This window comes from Acanthisitta chloris, unplaced genomic scaffold (genome assembly GCF_000695815.1).
Source record: "Acanthisitta chloris isolate BGI_N310 unplaced genomic scaffold, ASM69581v1 scaffold34642, whole genome shotgun sequence".
In the NCBI taxonomy this organism is placed as follows: Eukaryota; Metazoa; Chordata; class Aves; order Passeriformes; family Acanthisittidae; genus Acanthisitta; species Acanthisitta chloris.
Window position 1 is genome coordinate 16,766 of NW_008660446.1, and position 21,995 is coordinate 38,760.

The window sequence follows — 21,995 nt, forward strand, 5'->3', positions numbered from 1 at the left end:
AATAATTTTATCCATCTGGAATTCCCACTATGTATTGTAAGGTAACTTACCCAAAAACTGAAGCTTGGCAGAAAGGTTGTAAGCAAATCCTTGTGGAATGAAGGAATAATCAGCCTCATCCTCTGGTGTTACATCCTCAATAGTTAGCTTATGGATTCTAGAAACAGGAACAAATGTATTCCACTCCCTTAGCTTACCTCTCTAGGAGAAACAGGGCTACCTCAAGAGACAAGGTGCAGGCTATGGGTTATGAACAGGCATTATTATTTCTTCTTCCCTTGCCCTGACATCAAGTCAACAACCACCAGGACTATAGGACCACTATTCTTTCAATATTAAAACAAATCCATGTCAGCATGTTGTCTATGAATGGATTTTTCTAGTCAAGGTAGATGCATAGACTGGTCTGAAGAGAGCAAGCAGTCTGCCAGCTTTAGTCCAGTTCTTTACCATTACAAGGGCAGTTGGAACACTGCTGACTGGTATCATTTGGTCAGATTGTTACTAAAATAAACTCTGAATAAACAAACTAAAAAGAAATGCTCCATTATTTTTAATTGATTTAAATTACTTCAAACCAGTATTAAATTCAAAAAAGTATTCTTTTAAATTCAAAACAGAAGACATAAAAGGGTACCAAAGAGGACTTCACCTGGCATGTAAAGATTGTGTCTTCTGAATCTCCTTGGTCTCCAAGACCATCAGCTCCTGTGATGCAATATGTGCAAATGCACCAACTCAGAAAGATCGCACACATACCAGAGCAAGTCTGTCACTGTATATTGGTTGCATATGAAAAGATTTTAATAATTTTTTCTTTTTTAGCTGGAACCAGGACAAAGTCTTGGTTTATATTCCTATCCCCTGAGATAATTGTTCCTATGGATTCCAGTGCAATACTCAAGCCTGTACCTGCTTACTGAAACAAGACTAACCTGCCAATATGGGAGATCTTTATCCTTTCATCTGGGACCACCTCCTTTCCATTTTTCAACCAGATTCCTTTCACGTTTTCATCAGAAACTTCACACTTGAAGACTGCCTGGTCACGTGCCTTCACTGCCAGATCTGCAATGCTCTGATAAACTTCTAGCTTTTTCTCTGATATTGTGAGAATAATTGATACACACAACAAAAGTCAGAATAGCTCAGTAAGTAGATGGTGTGGATTTACTGAGTAGAAAAGTCAAGGATGGAACAAGCTGTTTGTGGAACAGGGAAGCATGAAGGGAAATCCACAGCATGCAGGGCTTTAACAGGGGTGATTGCTAAGCACCTGTTGTTATCAGAGTGTCTGTTACATCCAGCACACAGGTTTGAGTTCTCCTTGAGACCTTTATTATCAATCTCTATGACCCTTATTACGTCTTCTTTTTCCCTGGCATGAAGATTATGCTACCTCTATGCACCCTGCTAGAGAAGGTTACCAGCAGCCTGTTTTCATTTTTCAGCTTCTCTGGTTCTGTCATATTCCCCCATGCCTACCTTGTACAATTAGTTCAGCAACTGACACTCCACCATTGGTCTTCACAGTGTAGTGTCCACTATCCTCCTTGGTTGACGCATTAATAATTAGATACTGCTTCTTTCCATCTTTCTTGAATCGATATTTGAATGTTTCTTCTCGTGTCAGTTCAATTCCATCCTTTTCCCTGCAATGCCAAACAGTGTTGGGTCATTTTTAATATGGTTGAAAGAGGAAAGTAAGAGTCAGCTCTATGTTATGAGAGCCTGGAAGACAGAAAGTAAATCCAATCTTTGCAGCATTGCAAGTTAGCATAAAAGAGACTTGCACAAGTGTTAGTGGAACCAGAGTGATTCTAGCTTGACCATTAATTTTCACTAGGTATTGGACTCTGGTTCAAGGGAGTTCACTCACAAGGTATTACTTGGTTGTTACTATTTATATGCTATAGATACACATGATAGTATGCTAAATGCTGTAGAAGAGATAGGGATGAAGACACACTTCACCAGCAAGGAGTTTACTGTCTTAAAAGCTGCCACGAGGTAAGTGGGACTTGCTGGGAAATTCCTTAAAGGTCTTAATTTTCCTGGTTTGAGTTATACTTGTTGTAAGTTCATGGTTTGTGGGTATCAGTAAAAGAAGAAAATTCTAGGATGGATTTAAATGAATGCGTATTTTGAATTTTGCAGCTCCTTCCATTCAAGGATGCCACAGTATATTTAAGACATTACTAAATGAAGCTTCCATGCAGCTCAGGAGGAAATTTCATTATTGTAATTTTCAGTTATCATGAAGGGAAATGTGCAGGGAGGAATTATGCTGTTTAGTCAAGGTCATACAGAAATACATAAGGCGTTTTAAGGATTTCCTGTTCCTAATCCTAAATAGCATAAACAGGGTACAAGAAAATAACTTGTAATTCTTGAACTTACTAATTTTGCAGCATTTAATATTTTCATTATTGTTTGAATATATTTCTATTATGTTACTTGAATATTGCTGCAGTTTGTAAATGAAAAATTTTCTCTTGGATACACATGGAAAAACAAACAGAAAAGTTGTATGCTTTTAATAGAGTAAGAATGTTCTTTCTGTCTTTCCTTACTTGTTACCAGTGACTATTTAGGTTAGCGAATGAGCTTACAGGACAGCAAACTGAAATGCTACTTAGAGACTCATTAAAATATGATAGCTTTAATTTCCAGGTAGATGTATGCAAGAAAACAGTTGCCTCTGTTAAAGTCTGCTAAAGTAAATCACAAGATCTAAACTTTAAGCAGAGACAAGAATTCTACACGTTGTGGCATAGATAGACTTGCTGCAACTGCATTTCAAAATACCTACAGGTTACTCCCTCCTATATGTTTGTTAGAGCACAGCTTATTGAAACTTAGAGTTGGTTTAGTAAAAGTCTGAACTCTCTTCCAGGTCACAGAATAGCACCAGTAAGGAAGGAAACAGAGGATGCCTTTAACAACCACTTGAAAGACAGAGCTTAGTGCTATCGTCAGAATAATGTTTCCTCTTCTTGCTTACTGACAAGAGTCTGAGGCCACGTGCGAGATGCTCTCCTGAAGCTGATGTTCTGATTCATGCAGGTTAGATCTGGAACAAGTGGTACCATGCCTTTGTGCTAAACCTTTGCTGAACTTGTGGAAGCAGCCTGGAAATTGCCTTTGTTCATGTGCTTGTGACTCCAATCCTAGGTTTGAAGGGTGCAAGAGCTATAACAGGTGCTCTGAGATAGTGCCTGTTACTTGGCTTAAGCTGTTGAGCATTTCCCTAATGAGCAATAAGACTGGAACTCTTTCCACACAGGTTTCATGTTTTCCCTGGAGACTTCTCTTCCTTGTCCAAAATGCTCCCTTTGTTGCCAAAGAGCATTGACTGAGTCTCACATAACAAAACTAGTAAAATGCAGTGTAAATCTCTAACTGATCAGTTTTCCATTGCAATGATTTGATGAGTTTCTCTGACCACTTGCTACATTTCAGGCTGAGACAGCTGCTGCTTTTGTCTTGTCACACCAGATGCCCATCCCACAGACAGCAGCTCTGCAAGATGTATGGGAGTTGTTCAAAGGCACAGGATCAGTGTGGCAGCTGTCCCTCTGAGAGGGACAGATCTGGTTGTCCCCATCTCTTGTGACCAGGCATCTGCAAGCAGCTTCTGAACAACAGTATGTGTGTGCCTATGCATGTGCCTTTAATAGTGTAATGCATATGCTGTACTAGCTCTTGGGCGCTATTTAAATTCTCAGTTCCTTCCTTTGGGAGAGCAGATCACTAGCTGGCACTTTCCAGGAATGTAATGGGCATTGTGGGAACACTTAATAACCGTGTGCCTGAAGCTGTTAACAAGCACAAGAGAATTTCATCTTGTAGAGAAATGAAGTGAGAACAGTGTGTGTAAGATACGGTATGTGAGCCCTGCTTGCCATGCCTACCGAAGCAATGTGAACCTTTTAGCTTCTGCTCAGTTGGAATGCCCAAGAAAATGGAGTTCATGGTTTAAATGTTTGTCAGTTTAATCTGTCTCACTGCATATGCATAATGACAGGCTTTGCAGGATCACAACAGATATGTTCCCTGTCTCAAGAGACACTAACTTTTTACCTCAGAAAAAATACTTTGAAACCCCAAACATCTCACTGCATCTGAAAAGAGCAGAATATTCCATAAAGTATAGCAAACTCATCACAATACAAATCTGATTAGTCTGGGCAATGGTTAGACGTTACTAAAATGTAAACACTGAACAAGAAATTCTAGAGACATCATAAAATACCTATACACAGTTTGGGTTTTGTGTTGTATTTTGGCCTCTCAGTTTCTCCTCAATGTTTGGCATATAGGAGGAGGATCAATCTTTCCCTGAAAGCAAGTATGTAAGATGCCTTATTCCTTTATATTCCACAATTCTTGTCCACAAACACTGGTCCTGCAAAGTTCCATGGAGGGATATGGTTTCAGGTTGGAGGTTTTTTTCTTTTTCTATTCTCTTACCATTTCACAGTAGCTCCTTCCTCAGACACTTCGCACTCGAACTCCACTCTCTCTCCAATCATCACCATCTGGTCCTCCAGTGGGTGAGTGATCAGGATTGGAGGTTCTGGAAATAAAGAGACTTTTATTAAAAGAGCATTCTGAAAGACTGGAGACCAGAGGTAGATTTTACCACACTACATTTCACAAGTAAAGCCCCTAGCTAAACACACAGCAATGCTCTCTTTGTTGGAATGAAAAATTTACTGTGCCAGATCACATTACTAGAATTTTCAAAAGACCTTTTGGTTTTCACTTCACGAGTCAGAATGAAAACATAGGATTAATCAGTTTTCATATATATCTTGAAATTCTGATCAAGAGGCATTAGTTTTCTGTACTATTTGATCTGCTTGTACAGCTTGAGGCACACGTTTATCTTGAGCTAAGTTTCTAGCACTATTGCTGAGAAGACACAAATTACCTTCCAATTGAGAATCAATGGTAACTATTGCTGTGCTGGTTTTCTGTGCTTTCATAGTTGCAGTTCTAATGAAAATTTTCCTTCATTTAAATGTAAGAAAAACATCTACTTCAACAGATCTCAGAATTTAATATGTTTGAGAATTTCCTTTCCTACAAGATTAACTAATCTGAGAGTAAAGAAGTAGTTCAATGACAGTAATTCAATGCTAAATGTTAGGGAAGATCGCCTTCCTTTTAGTACCATTCCTTACCTTTTACAAATAATTCTGTGAAGCTCTTCTCATCCCCTACCACACACTCATATGCTGCATCGTCGGCCAGAGAGCAGTGGTTTATGGTCAGTATTCTCTTATTCCCAACAGCCTCAAAAATATATCTGAAAAGAGAATGTAAATGTAATTATCAGAGAAAAACTCTTTTGGACCCAGTCACTGTCTTCTCCTGCCTGGCAGAGAAAAATATTCCTGCTCCTTTTCTGACATCAGTGGCAAGGTTATACTATATCCCTGTCCTTGTGCAGTGGGCACAGCACTAGTGTTTGAAGAAGTAGGGTAGGAAATTATGTGGAAATCTTCATACAAGTCTGAGATATACAAACTCCTGTGAATGGTGTGGAATATTCTTCTAAGACCCAGCCTGACCACCATTAAAAATGGCTTAAGCACAGAATCACTGGAAATTGGTTTTACAATCAAGTTACACTGAAGTATATCCCATATCATGAGAAAGTACTTTTGAACCCTGGATATACACATAAAGACCAGAATATAATCTCAGGACTTACTTGCTAAGTAGGTAGATGTAAGCATCCAGTTCCACATGTAGATATATAGAGCAGGGGGAAGAAACAGAAAAAGATCATAAGAATAGCAAACTGACCCTGAGCCATAGCACTATGTAGATTCTTTCTCAGCTCCTATTTCTACCTCTTGTATTCCTTTATATTTAAGAAAAGCTATTTTTTCCACTTTGTCCAAGTGGCAGCTCATTCCTTTTTGGATTTCTCATATTTCTCGTTTACCTGCCGCTCACTTGGATCTCCTGTCCATTCTTCAGCCATTTCACATCAGCATCTGGATTGGCAACTTCAACCATTAATTTAATCTTTTGCCCTTTGTCTACTTGGTAAGCTGGATCCAGTTTCCTGAGGAATGCTATGAAAAAGAATGATTTTTAAAAATCTTAATAATATTTATAATTTTTTTTTCATTCTGTGTCATGAAAATACATCTTTATTCCCTTTCTTGTTGTTTACCATGATCATAGACCTTCTCCACTTTCTGCATACCTGTTTGAATTTTTATCACTTCTGTCTCTTCTTCATCCTGTGCTGTTTTCTGTTTTTTCTTAACATAGGTTGAAGAGCGTGTGTTATAAACTAAGCAAAGTATAATATTCTAAATGAGATGTGAATATGTACTTCAGCACATCCTAAATAGAGTTACAGCTCCATCTACCTATGTAAGAAAGTGACACTTGATCGTCTCAGTAGTTATGAATGGCAGTTTGTCTTTGTTTCAGACCTTCAAAGCAAATTAGTTACAGTAAGGCAAATAACACTTCACAGGACCAGAAAAGGCTCTAGAATTCCAAATGCATCATAACAATGGAAATTAAATTCTTTAAATGCATCACTGATACCTGACATACTGACCAGTTTTGGAGGGTGGAGAGTGTGGTTTAATGTTCAGGGAAATATAAGAGGCCAAGCTGAAGAAACGAGTAAAATGAGCACATTCAGTATATCCACAGTTTCCAAACAGGTATCTCAGAGCTTTGGACATAGCTTCAATATTTCATAATCAGCATCTGATATGTAAAGACTGTAACAACTGGAACAGGAAACTCCTATTTCTCATGCTCATGTATCTGGCTGCTGCCTAACTGATGTTAATGTTTGGAAGACTCCTCAAAAAAAGAAGACATGAACACTCGATTTGGAATAAATACACCTCACCAACCTGTACTTTTTTTTTCTTCCTTCTTCATGCGTTTGAGGCGTTTCAGCATCCCACGCAGATCCGTGATACCATACTGAAAAGCAATTTTCTCGTATTCGGTAGGAGGAGCTTTCCTCAGGATATCCCAGACATCAACATCAGATTGTGATTCAGGTTTTGCTTCACCTCTGCAGAAAGGGATTATAGTCTGAGTGCCACTTGAGAGTAACAACAGCTATAGGCTTGGCAGCTACATATTGGCTTAATTAAAGAAATCAGCAGTCTAACTTGTTACTATCTTATTAGCTAAAATAATGAAACTAAGCTGGTGATTAGTTTTACTTATATTTATACACACAGTGATTAAAATTCAATTGCTATTCTGGAGGGGTTATTTCCAGCAACCCAAACTAATAAATTTTAACTTTCTTTTAAAGATGGGTAATGGAAACACAAGAAGCTTTTTCCTGTCACAGTCATGCACAAAATATGTGGCAAAGCAAGGAACTGAACTGGTATGCTGGAATGCCTTAGAAACCAGGCAGTTGATTTCTGTAAAAAAGAAACACTGGGAAAGGCATTCTTTTTCTGCCATTGTATTTTTTATTTAAAAGATCATAAGCAGAAAAAGAAATCGCATAACCTTACCGATTGACGGAGCGCAAGAAGCTGCTGTACTCCAGAATGATGCAGAGAACCATTTCGGAAAATACGCAGCATCCCCATGGGCAAGAGAGAGGGCATAATGTGTTAATGTGAAAGAGCTGTGAATGTCATCTTCAGCCTTGGCAGAACATGCTTGTGCTGCAGGAGCTCATGCAAATGCTCTGAAATAGGCTTAAGGAGAGTGCTGTTTCATACTGAAACCAAACTCACCCCCACACTTTGTACAGTTCCACTGTGAAATTTGTATTGTAAGTGCAGGTACTTCTGTTTATTCCTAATCATGGCTTAACACCTTCTAGGAAAACAAACAATTTTACTCCACCCTGTCATCGTGGAGTTTTTGCCTGTCAGAGTTTGCATTTTGGTAAATAGAGAAATGATGGAAGAATTAATATTTAATAAAAAATTTCTTTAGGAAAAGGAAATTCCTGTGGCTGTTGTTTCTGATATCACCGGGACCAAGCATGTTCTAGTGCAGCAGAACACATCCTTTTAGTGAAACCATGTTCGGTGGTAAACCCCAGCCAGAAGACAAGTTATGCAACAGGTAATGCAGAGAAGTCGAATGTTATTGCATATATTTCAATTTTTTTTCAAGAAAAGAACACCCCAGTTAGTCTATAAGAGAAATTGCTATTTAATAGTACTACCGTAGTCAGTCCAGAAAGCCAAACATTTGTGGTCCTCCTTCTATTGCCCAGAAAAGGTTTTTTTTGTAATGAGAGCGCTATGTTTATTAAAGTGCTTCTGTCCAGGCTTGGGTTTTCCAGCACCCTTGTAGCTCTTGAATAGCAAGGAAGCAAGAGAAGAGGATCTCAGCTCAGTGAGTTTGAGCTGAAATACGGTATGCAGTGTCTTATGTCTTTGAAGAGGTTTAGCACTCAATAAGCACCAAGCCCTCTCTAGCACTCATTGAATTGACAGGAGTAGCAGGTTTGGAAGGTTCATGATATGTGCAGTGTATTGGGTATTTGCTTTGCTGTAACACAACATCAGCATCAGCCACAAATTTAACCAAGATTCCTCTTCTCTATGCATGTATCATTTAGTTTGAGGCAGCTACAAGGTAGGAAAGCAAAAGGTAGGAAAATTGAACTGATTTGCCATATAGACCAAGATTGTTTTAACATAAACAGTTCTTGGGCTAGTTCTCCAGATCACATCAATGAGTGACTATAAAAATTATTAAATACATGTAAATCAAAATAGATACAGAAGTACATGAAACTAATCACAAGAAACAAGGAAGGCTTAACAGTTTCAAATGCTGTTTTCCCTAAGACACTGTATAAATACTGGTGGTCTATCTGCTATTTGCAGGCTCATCTGAATATACACCCTATATATCTGAAAATTTTTATGTAGGATTATTCCTAGAGTTTTCAAAAATATTTTTGACAGTTATTTTTAAGTACATCATGAGAAAAATCTTCCAATTTGGAAGTAATTCCAGTCTAATATCTCTCACTATTGAGAAGACTTTCTTAATTTTTGCTTTAGCTTTTCCATTATTCAGTGTCATCTCATTGTTTTGTCTGGCAATACTCTTGATGCATGTAAGTTGAAATACATTAAATCTGAACATAAGAAAGAATATGGTCTCTTCCTTGGAAATGCTAATATTTTCTAATGCAGGAAAAGGCTTGTGACTTGCATGTAAAATGGTACTAAGAGCTAAAGGTTGTGATTACTGTTTGAGTTCTGAAAAATAAAAGAAAAAGATGTCTTTGCCTCTGAGCAAGGTTTCCCTGTCCTGGTACTCCTCAGTGTTTCACATTTGTTAAAATGTTCTCTTAGATCCCATAAAGACACAGAGCTCGTACAGTGAGGCTGTGTTCTTCCACTGCCAACAGCAACTAAGCAGTGTATGAAAAGCAATAGAGCGCTTGGACTCGAAGTTTCTCCCACCCTTATGTTACTTTCCCTGATGCTGGGGATTCTTATTCAGAGTGATCACCTCATAGGTTAACTATGCACTTGGGGGCATTAAGATGCAGCTTAGTGAACCTGCTGTAAATGGAATATGCAGCTGATGTGTTTTAAACATATGTGGAGGGGTTAAAAATAGTGTTGTACATCCCAGAAATGGTTTCTTCCTATCCCATTACTGTCAACTGATTGGACCCTGTCAGCTGTTACCTCCTTCAAGGTCTCTTCTCTCTATCCCATTTAATAGTTCTGTTACAGCTGTTCTCTTCCTCTTCCCAATGACCTCTCCTTGGCCTATGACATCTGTATGTCAACACCAGTTAATTAAATTACAGTGAGAGAAGATACAGTAGTAAATGAGGCTCTTTATTATGGTGGGAATGGTCATTACCTCTGGATTGAGGGACAGTTGTAAATCAGGTGTGACAAAGCAGAAGTGATAAAAGAATAATCCTCAATTCTATTTGAATCTGCATAGCTCTTAGGAGTTCCTCAGCATGAGGGCCTTTTTCTTATTCTATCTTGATGAAGAATTCTTTCATCCCTTGATGGGATTTTATGCCTATCTGTTACCATTAATATAGGAGTGGTCTTCAACCTATGGCCTGCAAAGCCTGAGGGTTCCACAAATTGCTTCTGAAGTGGCTGTGAAAAACAACTAGGAGCGAATTTGCCTGCTTAAATTTACTAAAAGAGATTTGTAAGTCAAAAAAGGTCAAAAACACTGATAAAATGCAGTGAAATTTATAAGCTGCTTTAATGAATTGTATTTCTAGTCTAATAAAGAGCTAAATCTACAAATTGAACATTTCTGTAAATACTGAAGATTTTTACTACTTTTTAGAGTTTGATCACTGCTCAAAACTAATTATGAAAGCAAAGACATAAGACACTAGAAGAGTGGCTCATAGTACTCAGCATTTCATTCCAGCTAGAGACTGTGTGAAATTATGCAAACATTTTCATGTTGGCTTCCATTTATTTGATTTTTTAAAAAAACCCCAAAACTTCCAGCAATTCCTTTTTGCCTAACATTTTCTATAGAAATTAGAGTGTCTGTACAACAATTTGGGGTTCATAATGAAACAAGAAACTTTGATATCAATGGCAGCTATAGAAAGTTGGATGGGTGTCCTTTCTGTTGTGTCCAGCTGCCCCTTAAGAGTTCTGGCTGTGGTGATGCTGCAAAGCCAGAACTCCCCTACAGCTGAACACATAATGCGTAATACAGGGCTTTGCACACATCTGTGACCTTGTTTGCCCCACTAAAGTTTGGGTGAGCTAACCTGACTGACACATCAGGCTATTGTGGCTTGTATTGTAACTGTTACTTCTTACGTCTGCACGATTCTGTACAATTTGTGAGTATAAACTGCTTTTTATAAACTGTGATACCAATACTTGAGCGGAGACTCAACACAGGTTCAGAACAACATTCACTCAAGAAGCTTATTGTAGAAACTTAAACTGAGTAAGTTTAGATTTGCACAACATTGCTCTAGTGACAAGCATTTATAGTAATTCAGGAGCTGGAAAAAGAGTGCATGAAACCGTGAACATTAAAAAGCAGTCAAAACATCAGCACTGATTTGATAGACACCAGCAACAATGTTATGCAAATGATTTTTCTGATTCTAATTTCTATGACAACAGGAATTTAAAGCAGCAGGTTATTGAGAAAACCTGGAAATTCAAGGGAAATTTAAAACTACCCGTAAAAGGAAACAGTGGTGAAACCCAAAGGACCTTCAGAGAAATAGATTGATTTTACTGAGTTGTTCATCCACCCTTAACTTCCACTGTTTAAAAGCATTTCTGTCTCAGAAATTAACTGTTGATAGTTTTCTTTCATGCTGTGCAGTTTTTGTCATGCTCTACATGTAAAGAAGACAAAGAAGCATGCATTGTTTCAAACCAAATAGGTCTCATACTCAGTCTGAGCCATGCATTCACAATAAAATGAAATGGAAATCTTACTCTCTGTTGGCAACAGTGAAATCCAAGATGACCAGATTAAGAGTTTGGTAAAAAGAGAAAAACATAAGTAGACAGGTTACTAAAACAGATACATCAAGGAAGGATGAGAATTGGAGAGGAAATTCCCCCCAAAAAAGTGAAAACAAAAGTGAGAAATAAGAGTTACAATTGGAAGAGTAAAAAATGTCTATATCATATTTATGCCACATAGAATATCTTTTTATATACACAATAAGCAGCTGTATAATATATAGTTGTACAGTGTAAGAGTAACATTTAGGTATCTAATAAAAAGGCTTGTCCTCTCAGCTCTCTGATGCAAAGTATTGTGAAAACTTAGGACAGAAAATTCCTAGTAAGGTGGCATGATAGATAGGTATTGTAAAGTGCTGTGTTTTGGTGGGGTTTTTAATGAAAAGTGCTGCTGGAAACATTTTACATGAATACAAGCCTTTTCTGTCTTGGGAAAGATAATTCTTTTTTCTTTTTTTTCTCCACTCTAAACCTAGCAAAAATGAAGCAAATGTTTCAATGCTGTGTATTTCAGGAGGTTGCTGTAATTACCTGTCATCTTTTTTTCATTTAGAGATGCTTTAGGAAAATGACAAGGATTCTGAACTTATGAAACTTTCAGGTTTTCCATTTTTAGTATTTTCAGAGTTGTTCAGGAGTTAAAGAGGTTACTTTATTTCTCTAAGGATTTTTACTTACCTTTTTTTCAGTAGGGAACTAAAATTAAACTCTGCCCCTTCATCATGTCCTTCGGTACTGTGCAGTAATAGAAAACCATAATTAGTTTCAGAAGGAAATGGGAATAGCTTGTGAGACTATAATATTATGCAGGTGACATTTTTGTAGGGGTGTAGTAGGAGGATTCAGAATGACTTAGAATGTTCATTGACATGGAGGATGACTTAGGCTCTATGCCCATATTTGTCTTCATACAGGCTTAAGAAACATATACAATTAATTTATTTTTTCTGTACTGACCATGCCTAAAGTTGTACAGGATATTCATTTGGTGGTTATATTGATTTGGAATGCATTCATTATCATAAGGATGCTGAAGAAGGTTTCCTCTTTCCTCTAGTTTTCAGTAATGTGGATATTTACACTGTGGGGTAGCATGTAATCAAGTCAAGGAGAATTCAATATTGCAGAAACAAATATTTTTAAATGTAAGAAGAGCCTGAACAGATAAATGATGGGCATTTTAACAGTACTGTTAAAAAAAAAGGAACAGAAAGAAGTGCCAAACTTTTTGCCCTGTCTGATGATGCAAGGTTAAATTACAATTTTGAATATGTTGTGAGAAGAGATCTTTTCATTAAGAAAGTTTTTTTTTTACTTCTGTGATTACTTTCAAGATAGTACAGTACTGGAAAGGACAGTTTCCTGAGCATGACTCTTAACAGAGGAGTGTATTTTTTTGGCCACTTTGTTCCCTACTTTCAGAAAATTTTCCATGTTTGCAGGCATAAAATATACATAAAAATCACTAGTATAATCCCAAATTTGAAACAGGTTTCTTGTGATCAAATATTCATGAGTCTACAACTGGGGGAATAACTAGCCATTTTATTGCTTCTCAGGTGCTAGTTAAACGAAATGTTAAGGAAAGCCCAGCAATCAAGGTTTAGCTTTTCTGAAGAACAAGACCCTAATAATTGCTTCAGCATGCATAGAGCTAAGTCTAATCCCAGACTAGAATGATATTTTTAATGCTGCCATGATAGAGTGTGGCAGGAAACAACAGATTTTCATATACATGTGTGTTGGTACACGTCTGTAAGCCACATCAGTTTTAGTCAGAATGTGCTCAGGGGAGAGGAAGACGTAAAACAGAGAGGGCAGACATGCATATAATTTGAAGTTACTTTTTTTCTTCTAACAATGGTGAGAAGATGCCACTTGCCAAATACATGCGTTTTCTGTGGATGAATCTGCCTCTCACTGAACTACCAAATTGCTCTTTGTTTCCATATAATTTTTTATATTTTATCTTTTTATTTATCTTTATTTGTCTTACATTGCTACTTACTTGTGTATATTCATCTCATATAAATGCTACAAACAATGATTTATTTGGAATTTAAGCTGCAGCTTAGTTCTGTGGCTTTTTTGTTTTGTGTTTTGTCTTTTTACTTTTCCAAAGCAGAGAGAGACAGTTCATTTTAAGCCTTGAAGTTGTCCGCTGACACAGACAGTCACTACCTGAGAAAGGCTGAAGTCATCCGTCTCCCCCCTCCTGCTAGGCTCCTGAGTGAGGGTAGCAAAGACAAAGCTTCAGATTTAAACAGTTCAGTTCAAAGTTTGGCTCCATTCTTGAGAAAGAAACTGACAATCTGAATAGCCTGAAGCAGCTCACGCTGCACTCACTCTGAACCAGTCCTAAATCCTTCTAATTGTATCAGCAAGGACAGAAGCTCTTGGAGCCTACTGTCACTACAGTGATGCAGCACAGTGCAGTGCCACAGTGCAGGTCCTCTCACTGATAGGCACCGTGGTGAGGCTTCCAAAGCCTCTGTCAGAAATACTCAGACTTGCCACGGATGGGTTGTGCCTTGTGTGAGAGAAATTGATGTCCGTCAGAATATTCTTGGTCTAGAAACTTTACAAAAATATATAAACACTAAAACAGAAACTGAATTACATGAAAGGAGAAAAAATATACAACCCTTTAATAATGTTTAAGTAAAATTTAAAAGAAACCTAACCAACCTTGTGCATTTTACTAATAGAAGGGAACACTATTCCATTAAGCCATACATGAATTCAGACAGTAGTAAAGCTGTGGGGAGAATGGCCTTTTCAGCACCAGTGTAATGCCCTGCAGTCTTTACTGTTTAGGACTGCATATATCTGAATTTTTACATGGACACTTACAGTGTCTTTGCCTTAATTCAGCTGATATAGGTATGGAACATGAAAACAAACACAATCAAAATGATGGCATGAATGTTATCAGGGATGTGCTGCTTATAATGCTCACATCAAACTCCACTTCCTTGTTTAGTAAATGTTTATACTAAGGTACATGTAGCTCCTCAAGCCAAACCAAATCAAGACTACACACCACACAGAATCTTTTCCTTCTATATTGGTCTATGTCTGGAGTGCTTTTTATATAGGTCTGGGAAAAAAGGTGCGGAGGTTCTTGTTAGAATTATACACAGCATCAACTGCATAATTGTAGACTAGCATGATTATTATGCTAGTACAAAGTCTAAACTCAGGTGATTTCTAGGAGTTGTATAGTATTTTAATAGTAGAAATATTTTCTTAATACAAATATTTTCATAGTAGACGTCTGTATCTTTGTGCTTGTCTGTACAATAGCTTTGCTTTTAGTTAGTTTTATCTAGGATAGTAATTAATTCTGCATGGAAGTATAATTTGATCTACATAGGCTTCTACCGTGCATACTCACGTGCGCCGGAAGGCAGCTCGAATATCCAGGTCTCCAGTTACAGGGGCTTCTGATGTGGTAAAAAATGAAGAAGTAGAATGGGAGAGCAAGTCAAAATAATGCAAAAATACAGTGCTATTGCTAAAGTTTTTCCCTTGCAGACTTGTCTTGCTAAATTTTAGTTTCCATACCAATTTCACAGGATATTTAAAGCCTAATGAGAATGCAACTGGATGTCAGCTGAATACTATTATCAATAATGAATTATAATCTCTCCTCTGAAAGGAAAGGTAAATTCCTGAACAAAAGTAGAGATGTCCAGAAACTTAATTGAGGATGTTGCATAGAGAGAACTTTATTACTGCATTGGCACAAATTGGTGGGCTGCTGCAACTGGGAGAAAAACTGTTCTCAGTTGGTGCTCCTAAATCTTATGAGTCCTACAGCCAGCTAGTGAAACTTCAGAAATTAACACTGCTGATGGAGTCACTTCAATAGCATTTTGTCTTTGCATTAGGTTCACTGGTAGCTGGACACAAGTTGATGTTTCAGTCCCTTCAACAGAATCGCTGAAACAGGAAATGGTCCAAACATTCAGCCAAGCTTACCCTGTTTTACTTAAACTCTTCCACACTAGGGGCAAATTGATGTTAAAAAGGACTGTCATTTCAGTTTTCAGTAGAGCAGTTGTGATTGTGGCACCGTGTAAAGTGAGTCATCTAATCTTAAAGCAATTTTATCTCACAAGTTCTGCATGACTTGATGCAGAAGAAAGGGAAAAAGGAATTAACAATAGTTTCACATGGTCTAAATCTTTCCATTCTGCCCACTCCAGTTTTTTTTTCCTTAAGTAGCCATTTTTAGTACTAAAGTTTTGCCAAAGTAAGAATGAATTTATCTTTTATTCTAGTAGAATTATGTATCAAGAAAGAATGGATCTGAAATCAGAATAAAGCCAGAGAAAAGGTGAACTGATTTGCATCTTTCTGTGTGCCTTCTTTAAGAGCATCACAGTTCTGACTTGAGTGACAAATAAGTGGTACTTCTAATGATATGTATCTTTGCCAACCCATCCCAATCCTTATCTGTGAACCTCTCTAGGTGTTCCTTTAGCTCTTCAGGTCTATACTTCGGATTTGTGCTTGTATGTACCAGCCACTATGTACCAGAAAGAATTGTTGGTGGGCAGGAAGAAAAAAAAAATCATAAAAGGAAGAAATAGGATAGCAGGAATTCACCTTACCATTGACTGTCAGGTTGAAACTAGAGCTATCAAACTTGTCCTTAGTAGACACTTCACATCTGTACCCTCCTGCAAAAGTCATGTTTGCTTCTATGATTTCCATTTCAAAGGTGTACACCTAGAACAGACACCAATGATACAATTCATAAGTTGGAAAATGAAATAGTGAAACAGAGAGAAGGAATACATGGAGAGAAATAGGCAAGGGATGAACTATGCCTTTGTGTCCTTTTAGAATTAAGAACCTCCTGAGTGTCCCACTCATTGCTGTAATAAAAAATTACCTATAGCCCCCAATTCAATGGGAACATGTAAAGAGTACTGTCAGTACAAGTATTCCTGAGGATACAATTTATATTAGCAAACTGTGCTGGTGTACTGGTGTGTGCAGTCAACCTGTACACTAATTGCACGCACACTGGAAACAGGAATAAATCTTTCTTTAAACAGTTGTAGCCTGTACCCTGAATGTATACAGTACATGCCAAAATTCAGCAAAAGGAGTGGCTAATGTGAGCAGGTCTGTTCAGTTCCATCCAGGAGAGGGTAGTAGCATCTCATACACCACACATGATGAGAAGTCATGGTACAGACTCTTGTATTCCTGTTCATGTATCTTAGAATGCATTTGTGGTAAAAAATTGATCTTACTCCACTATTTAAAGTAGTATCTTAAGTAGATACTTAAATATCTGTCTAATTTATTGTTTTCTCTTAAATATATCAAGTATCTATTGCTTGAGAGGAAGACAGAGGGAATCCTGCAGAAGATAATGCAAAACTACTCCCCCAGTCCTCCAGACATTTCCTCATTTCACCATAAGGTATAGAAGGGTCTGTATGTAGAGATTGTCTCTCATCCACATGGTCAAAACATAGACTTGTATGCATAAGTGTAGCACTGTGTGTCATTTTGGGTACCTTGATATCAAAACATTCCTATATTGACTTATGTTTACCCCGGATTAAAGATTAATACTTAGACGACTGAGAACCCTATTCTGCCAAGTGTACCTTGGTATTTCGATCGTAATTGTCATGTATCTGGAGATGTTTCCCCACTTTGCTTGCCAGGTCCATCCACTTTCCTTTGAACCATTTCACTGATGGCTTCTTCAACAGGCTCTCACCTGCCACTTTGGCAGTGAATGTGATATTTCCACCTTGTAAGGAAAGTAGGTTGAAATAAGATTATGTCTAATTTATGCTATATCACAGCTGTCATCCTGTGCATGGAGAGCTAAACAGTGAAGAAACGGGTACAGTTTACAAGCATCACTTGACTGACATTTTGTACTCACCCACAGTAACTTCTCCATCCTGAGGTCGTGTCACAAAGAGCCCAATGAGGTCCAGAGGTTCTTCTGGTTGAGTTTCAGAAGATGCAACTGAAATAAACATCAGAATTACTCGTTATGATTTCTTGCATCAGCCTATACAGTGAATTAGTTAATTAATTTTAAAATACCTCAATAGGTTTCTTTTGTCTCTGAGATTCCTTCTTCTTTATGGTCTGCTTTCAAGTACTATACTCTCACTTACACTAAGGATTCCCTGTTTGTTCTTCCCTTCTGCTAATGAACCAAGCTTGATGACAGTGTTGTCTGTTACCTTCTATATTTTGGCTGCTTTCTACTGGTAGAGCAGGTGGCTCTGATGCAGCTGGGGCTGGAGCAGCTTCTGCCAGAGTGTCTGTCTCACTTTTTTCTGGAAATGAAGTTAAGCAAAGATTAGAGAAAGTCATATTTCTACTTCCTTCCTGAAGAAATTTTGCAAAGGAACAGCTTTCATGTATGTTGGGATATGTGGAGAAATTAGTTGTAGATTCCTAGAACTTAGATGTGCTGGAAGCAGAAGGGGCCTACTTAAGCTGGATGATGGGGCTCATTCTTTTGCTGAGCTTGAAAAGAACTGATGCCTGGATTCTTAAATTATGTAGTCTCAATGTGTTGAAACTGGTCAGCTGGTGAGTAATGCTATTACTCAATGCTAACATCAGTGACCTAAATAGAAAAAGCAAATAAAATAATTAATTATTATCTTTGTAAACAGTTTGCTTATTCATGAGATTTTGCTTAATGACTGTTGGAATTGTAAAGATACAAATGCTATTGCTGTGTGCAGCTTGGAAAAAGCTCTAGACACTGCTAGCAGTCAGTATGGATAAAGTATTGTAAAAATCCCTCTGTCCTTTCTTCCCCTGCCTTATGGAAGTTTGTGTCCTCTGAATCAAACTAGGACCTCACAGACAAAGTCAGGCAAATGCATTTTGCACAATGGAGAGGACAGAATTGTATGAAAATGGAGTAGGAGTGAGCAACTGGAGCAGATGGAGGGAGGCAGAATTTCTTGAAACAGATCAGTTATAGCAAAATTTATTTTTTTCCCCATAGGTAGTGGAGCCACTTCCAAATAATAATGGGTAATCCAGTTACTCTGTAACAATGTAATCTTACCAAGGTCTGAAAATCAAGACAGTAGCTGTGAACATATGAACACGAGTCAACCCTGCTCTCAGAGAGTTTATGCCTGTTATCCTAAACTGTATTCATGCCTTGAAAAAAAACAGTGTGACTTTAAATTGTTATTATATGAATAGTAAGTATCAAATACTAAAGCTTTTATTATTAGAAGGCACTCCTTTAGCACTTGTCCAAATAAATTTCACCTCAATTTTTACTGGAAAGAACCAAAAGTTATCCTAACTGATGCAGGGTAGATGCTCCCAAAACATGGACACATAGCCTTTAGAAAAGGCTCATTCTGAGGCATCAATATGTAATGTATACAAGAAAATTATCTCTCCTTTGGCATCCTGATATCTCCATCACCAATGTGTGCTTGTCAGAGGTGTATTGCTTTTAGGTAATGATGGCACTCCCGAGTTCAGTAACTCCACAATTTGCAGGTTTTCTGCCTGCAGCAGGCTCTACCTGGAACTAACCTGAAAGACAATGAGGAAGATATAACTAGTACAATATGGACCTGTTTTCTTTCAGGATGAGAGAGTCAGCAGGACCATACTTTTATGTGCTCTGAGAGCTGTCAAATTCTCCTAATTCATACTAGGACTTCCCCTTCCTCATAATCTGTCATGTACTGTCTTTTTATCTGGAACAGCATGTCTTGAATCCTGGTAAACATTCATGAGTGTTTTCAGCTGACCAGAAGATGTCACAAGATCTCATCATGTTGCTAGAATAAGCAGTGATAACAAAGAGGATGTGATCTAAAACACCTGAGCTTGAGGATATTCACCAAAACAAAAAGCAAAAATTAAAATACCAGAAGTGGTAAGTGAGGATCATTTTGGAGGGAGAAAAAGGGATAGGAAATGTCAAAGTGTTTAAAATAATTAGTAATTTCATCTAACCTAAGCATCTTCAGACATTTTGCATGAGAAAATTCGAAGGAATTTGAATCCTTATCATTTTTCCCAGGAAAAGCCTGGGGAAGCTTTCCAATTTCCCATCTAACTGATCTTTTAGTGCATACAGAGGTAGTAATGATAGATGATATACAAATAGTACAAAGGTTTCCCTTCATATTCAAGTCCCTCTTGAAGTATTTCAATAGACAATTTGGGGGAATGAATGAGCTCCTAGAAACATTACAGCATAACTTGTAAATTTTTTTTGTCAATTGTGAAAATGTTGTATTTAAATAAAGTAATTAGAAGAATATACCAGGCCTAAGCTGCAGGTGTCTCAGTGTAGGTCAGGTTAGGTTATGTTCACTTTGCCTAGTTTGTCAATAGTTAAGTGTAAAAGCTTGACAGAGAATTCTGAAGATGTACATTGAGATTTCTTCTGTGATCTCCACTGTGTGGACTTCTGACATCTGGAGATGGGTGTCTTAGCCACAGCAAATGTATTCCTCAGCTTAATATGAATTAGAAGCTTCAAATAATTGGGCAAAAAAGAAGTGCTAGTGGCAGAGAAATTTTGCAGTGTTAAGATAGGGTAAGTTCTGTGGGCGTCATTCATGAAGCTTGCATGTGGGACTGGAAATACTGATGAAATCAGAACTGCTTAGAAAATGCCGTACCTGGTTCCTTGACCTTGAGTTCAAATTTGACCTTGGAACTACCAGCTATTACAGCATATGTCACATCATCTTCTTTTCCTACATTATTGATTGTCAGTGAATGCTTGTTTCCTTCTGCCTTAATGACATATTTCTCACTTCCAGTAATTTCGGTGCCCGCTCGCTGCCATTTCACCTTGATGCCAGATTTTTCTGTCTCTGCTTCAAACACAGCTGTGCTTCCAGCTGTCGCCTCTGTTGTCTTCGGCTTCTTGGTAAATGCAGAACCTAAAAAAAGAGAGAGAGCTCACTAAAATCTGTTTTGCAATTGTGGCATATCTGGTGTAGTCAGCTGTTGTGGCTGCAGCAGCTGTCTCCTTTCTCTCCCATCTGCCATGTGAGATATAAATTACAACACTTTCCACAGAGAAGTTGTGGAATTGTCTTTGAATTTACTGAGTTCATTCGCTGACGGAGATGTCATATCTTCTCCATATTGTGATAAAGTGGAACGGATAGCAAACACAACTCACTGTCTGTCTTCGTCTTGTTCTTGCCATAATGAGCTCTGATTTTTCCTAAATTACTGTTTTGACCTGTGACAAGGTGGCATGATATATATTCGTACATATCAGCTCTCTATATTAATTTGCCATGCAGTTTTATTTAGAAATACTAATTTTGTCCTAACAGTTGCTTAATATAGTTGTTAAAGAGGACCAGGATCTGTTGCTCAATAAAACTGGAGTTTATGCAGTAACCTGTGTCCCAATATACCACAATGAATTAATGTTCCATCTATAGTCTTTCTGTTTTGACTGATGAAGGCTTTAGTGGAAAGCAATGTACATTCCTATGATGACCCTTGTAATTTCATTCCAGATAAAACTGTGTTTTCATTCAAAAGTTTACTTCATTAAAAGTTGAAGTACTTGCCTCTGTTGTGCTCTACAACAACTAGTTCTCTAATTACTTACAAGGTGGATTAAAATATTTCCTCTATGTGTCAAGAGACACTGATGAAGCTTACAGTAAGAATTAATGAAATAATTGATACAGAGGGTGAACAGGCATAAACCAAATTAAGTTTTAGTTCATGTGTAATCGAAGTAGCACAGCAGATAAGAAATTGCAAAGCAAGAAATCTGTTGTGATCTTGATCCACCAGTATCCTCTTCTTTCTCAAGATTAGTTATTTTTAAGGTAACTTATTTTACTAATTTTTTACCCTTATTTATTCATTTATTTATATTTCTTCATCTTTATTTTGAATCAGGTTTTTCATTTTATGCTTATGTTTCTGTCTTAATGAAATCTGTCATCTTTTCATTGATGCAGTGTATGTTAACCATTGCAGAAGGGTTACTCTAGACAGTAGGTTTGACATACAGGATTCAAAGACTTGTCAAGGTGCCCAGCCTACTGCACAGCAGAAAGATAGGTCAGTTCTGGAACCCACTTCTAAAATACTGACTAGCTGGCTCCTTTCCCTATGATTCCACAGACAAAGCAGCAAGGAGGCATGTTTTTTGTCTCTGAGTGCTATTATAATCACACCTCTATTTAAGCACAAAAGACTCTACAAATATAGTTATTGCTTGACAGCAGAGTGGTCTGTAAAGCTTCCAGCCTACAGTGGCACGGCTGTACAACATGGGTACTTGGAAGTAACTCTCTGATCTGCTGCACACACTGCGAAGTGATCAGGTTTCTTATATTTACTTTAGGCAACTCGACAAAAACAAATTGTTGGCCAGAACACAGTGAGAAATCTCCACCACTACTGAATATTTCTGCCTTTTGGGAAATCTAAATGCATATGTAGAAGTTTACAAGTAAGTCTCCTTGTCTTTTTTCCCCCTCTCTC

The 21,995-nt window shown here is 37.7% G+C and overlaps 1 protein-coding gene across 1 annotated transcript in view; it reads right to left on the minus strand.

The window, feature by feature from the left end:
• MYBPC3 (myosin binding protein C, cardiac) overlaps nt 1–21,995 on the minus strand; it is a gene marked incomplete at its 3' end in the record, with an annotated part of 41,224 nt that overhangs the window by 12,815 nt on the left and 6,414 nt on the right. Inside the window, exons 2-19 of the mRNA XM_009069815.1 lie at nt 20,150–20,416; nt 17,714–17,809; nt 17,404–17,490; nt 17,117–17,265; nt 16,103–16,220; nt 14,881–14,929; nt 13,665–13,709; nt 12,162–12,218; nt 11,451–11,453; nt 7,527–7,550; nt 6,900–7,066; nt 5,960–6,092; nt 5,723–5,725; nt 5,190–5,314; nt 4,474–4,579; nt 1,486–1,652; nt 936–1,101; nt 51–157 (exon numbers count right to left, since the gene is read on the minus strand). Coding sequence (XP_009068063.1) covers nt 51–157; nt 936–1,101; nt 1,486–1,652; nt 4,474–4,579; nt 5,190–5,314; nt 5,723–5,725; nt 5,960–6,092; nt 6,900–7,066; nt 7,527–7,550; nt 11,451–11,453; nt 12,162–12,218; nt 13,665–13,709; nt 14,881–14,929; nt 16,103–16,220; nt 17,117–17,265; nt 17,404–17,490; nt 17,714–17,809; nt 20,150–20,416 — 1,869 coding nt within the window. The remainder of the gene's footprint in view (nt 1–50; nt 158–935; nt 1,102–1,485; nt 1,653–4,473; nt 4,580–5,189; nt 5,315–5,722; nt 5,726–5,959; nt 6,093–6,899; nt 7,067–7,526; nt 7,551–11,450; nt 11,454–12,161; nt 12,219–13,664; nt 13,710–14,880; nt 14,930–16,102; nt 16,221–17,116; nt 17,266–17,403; nt 17,491–17,713; nt 17,810–20,149; nt 20,417–21,995) is intronic.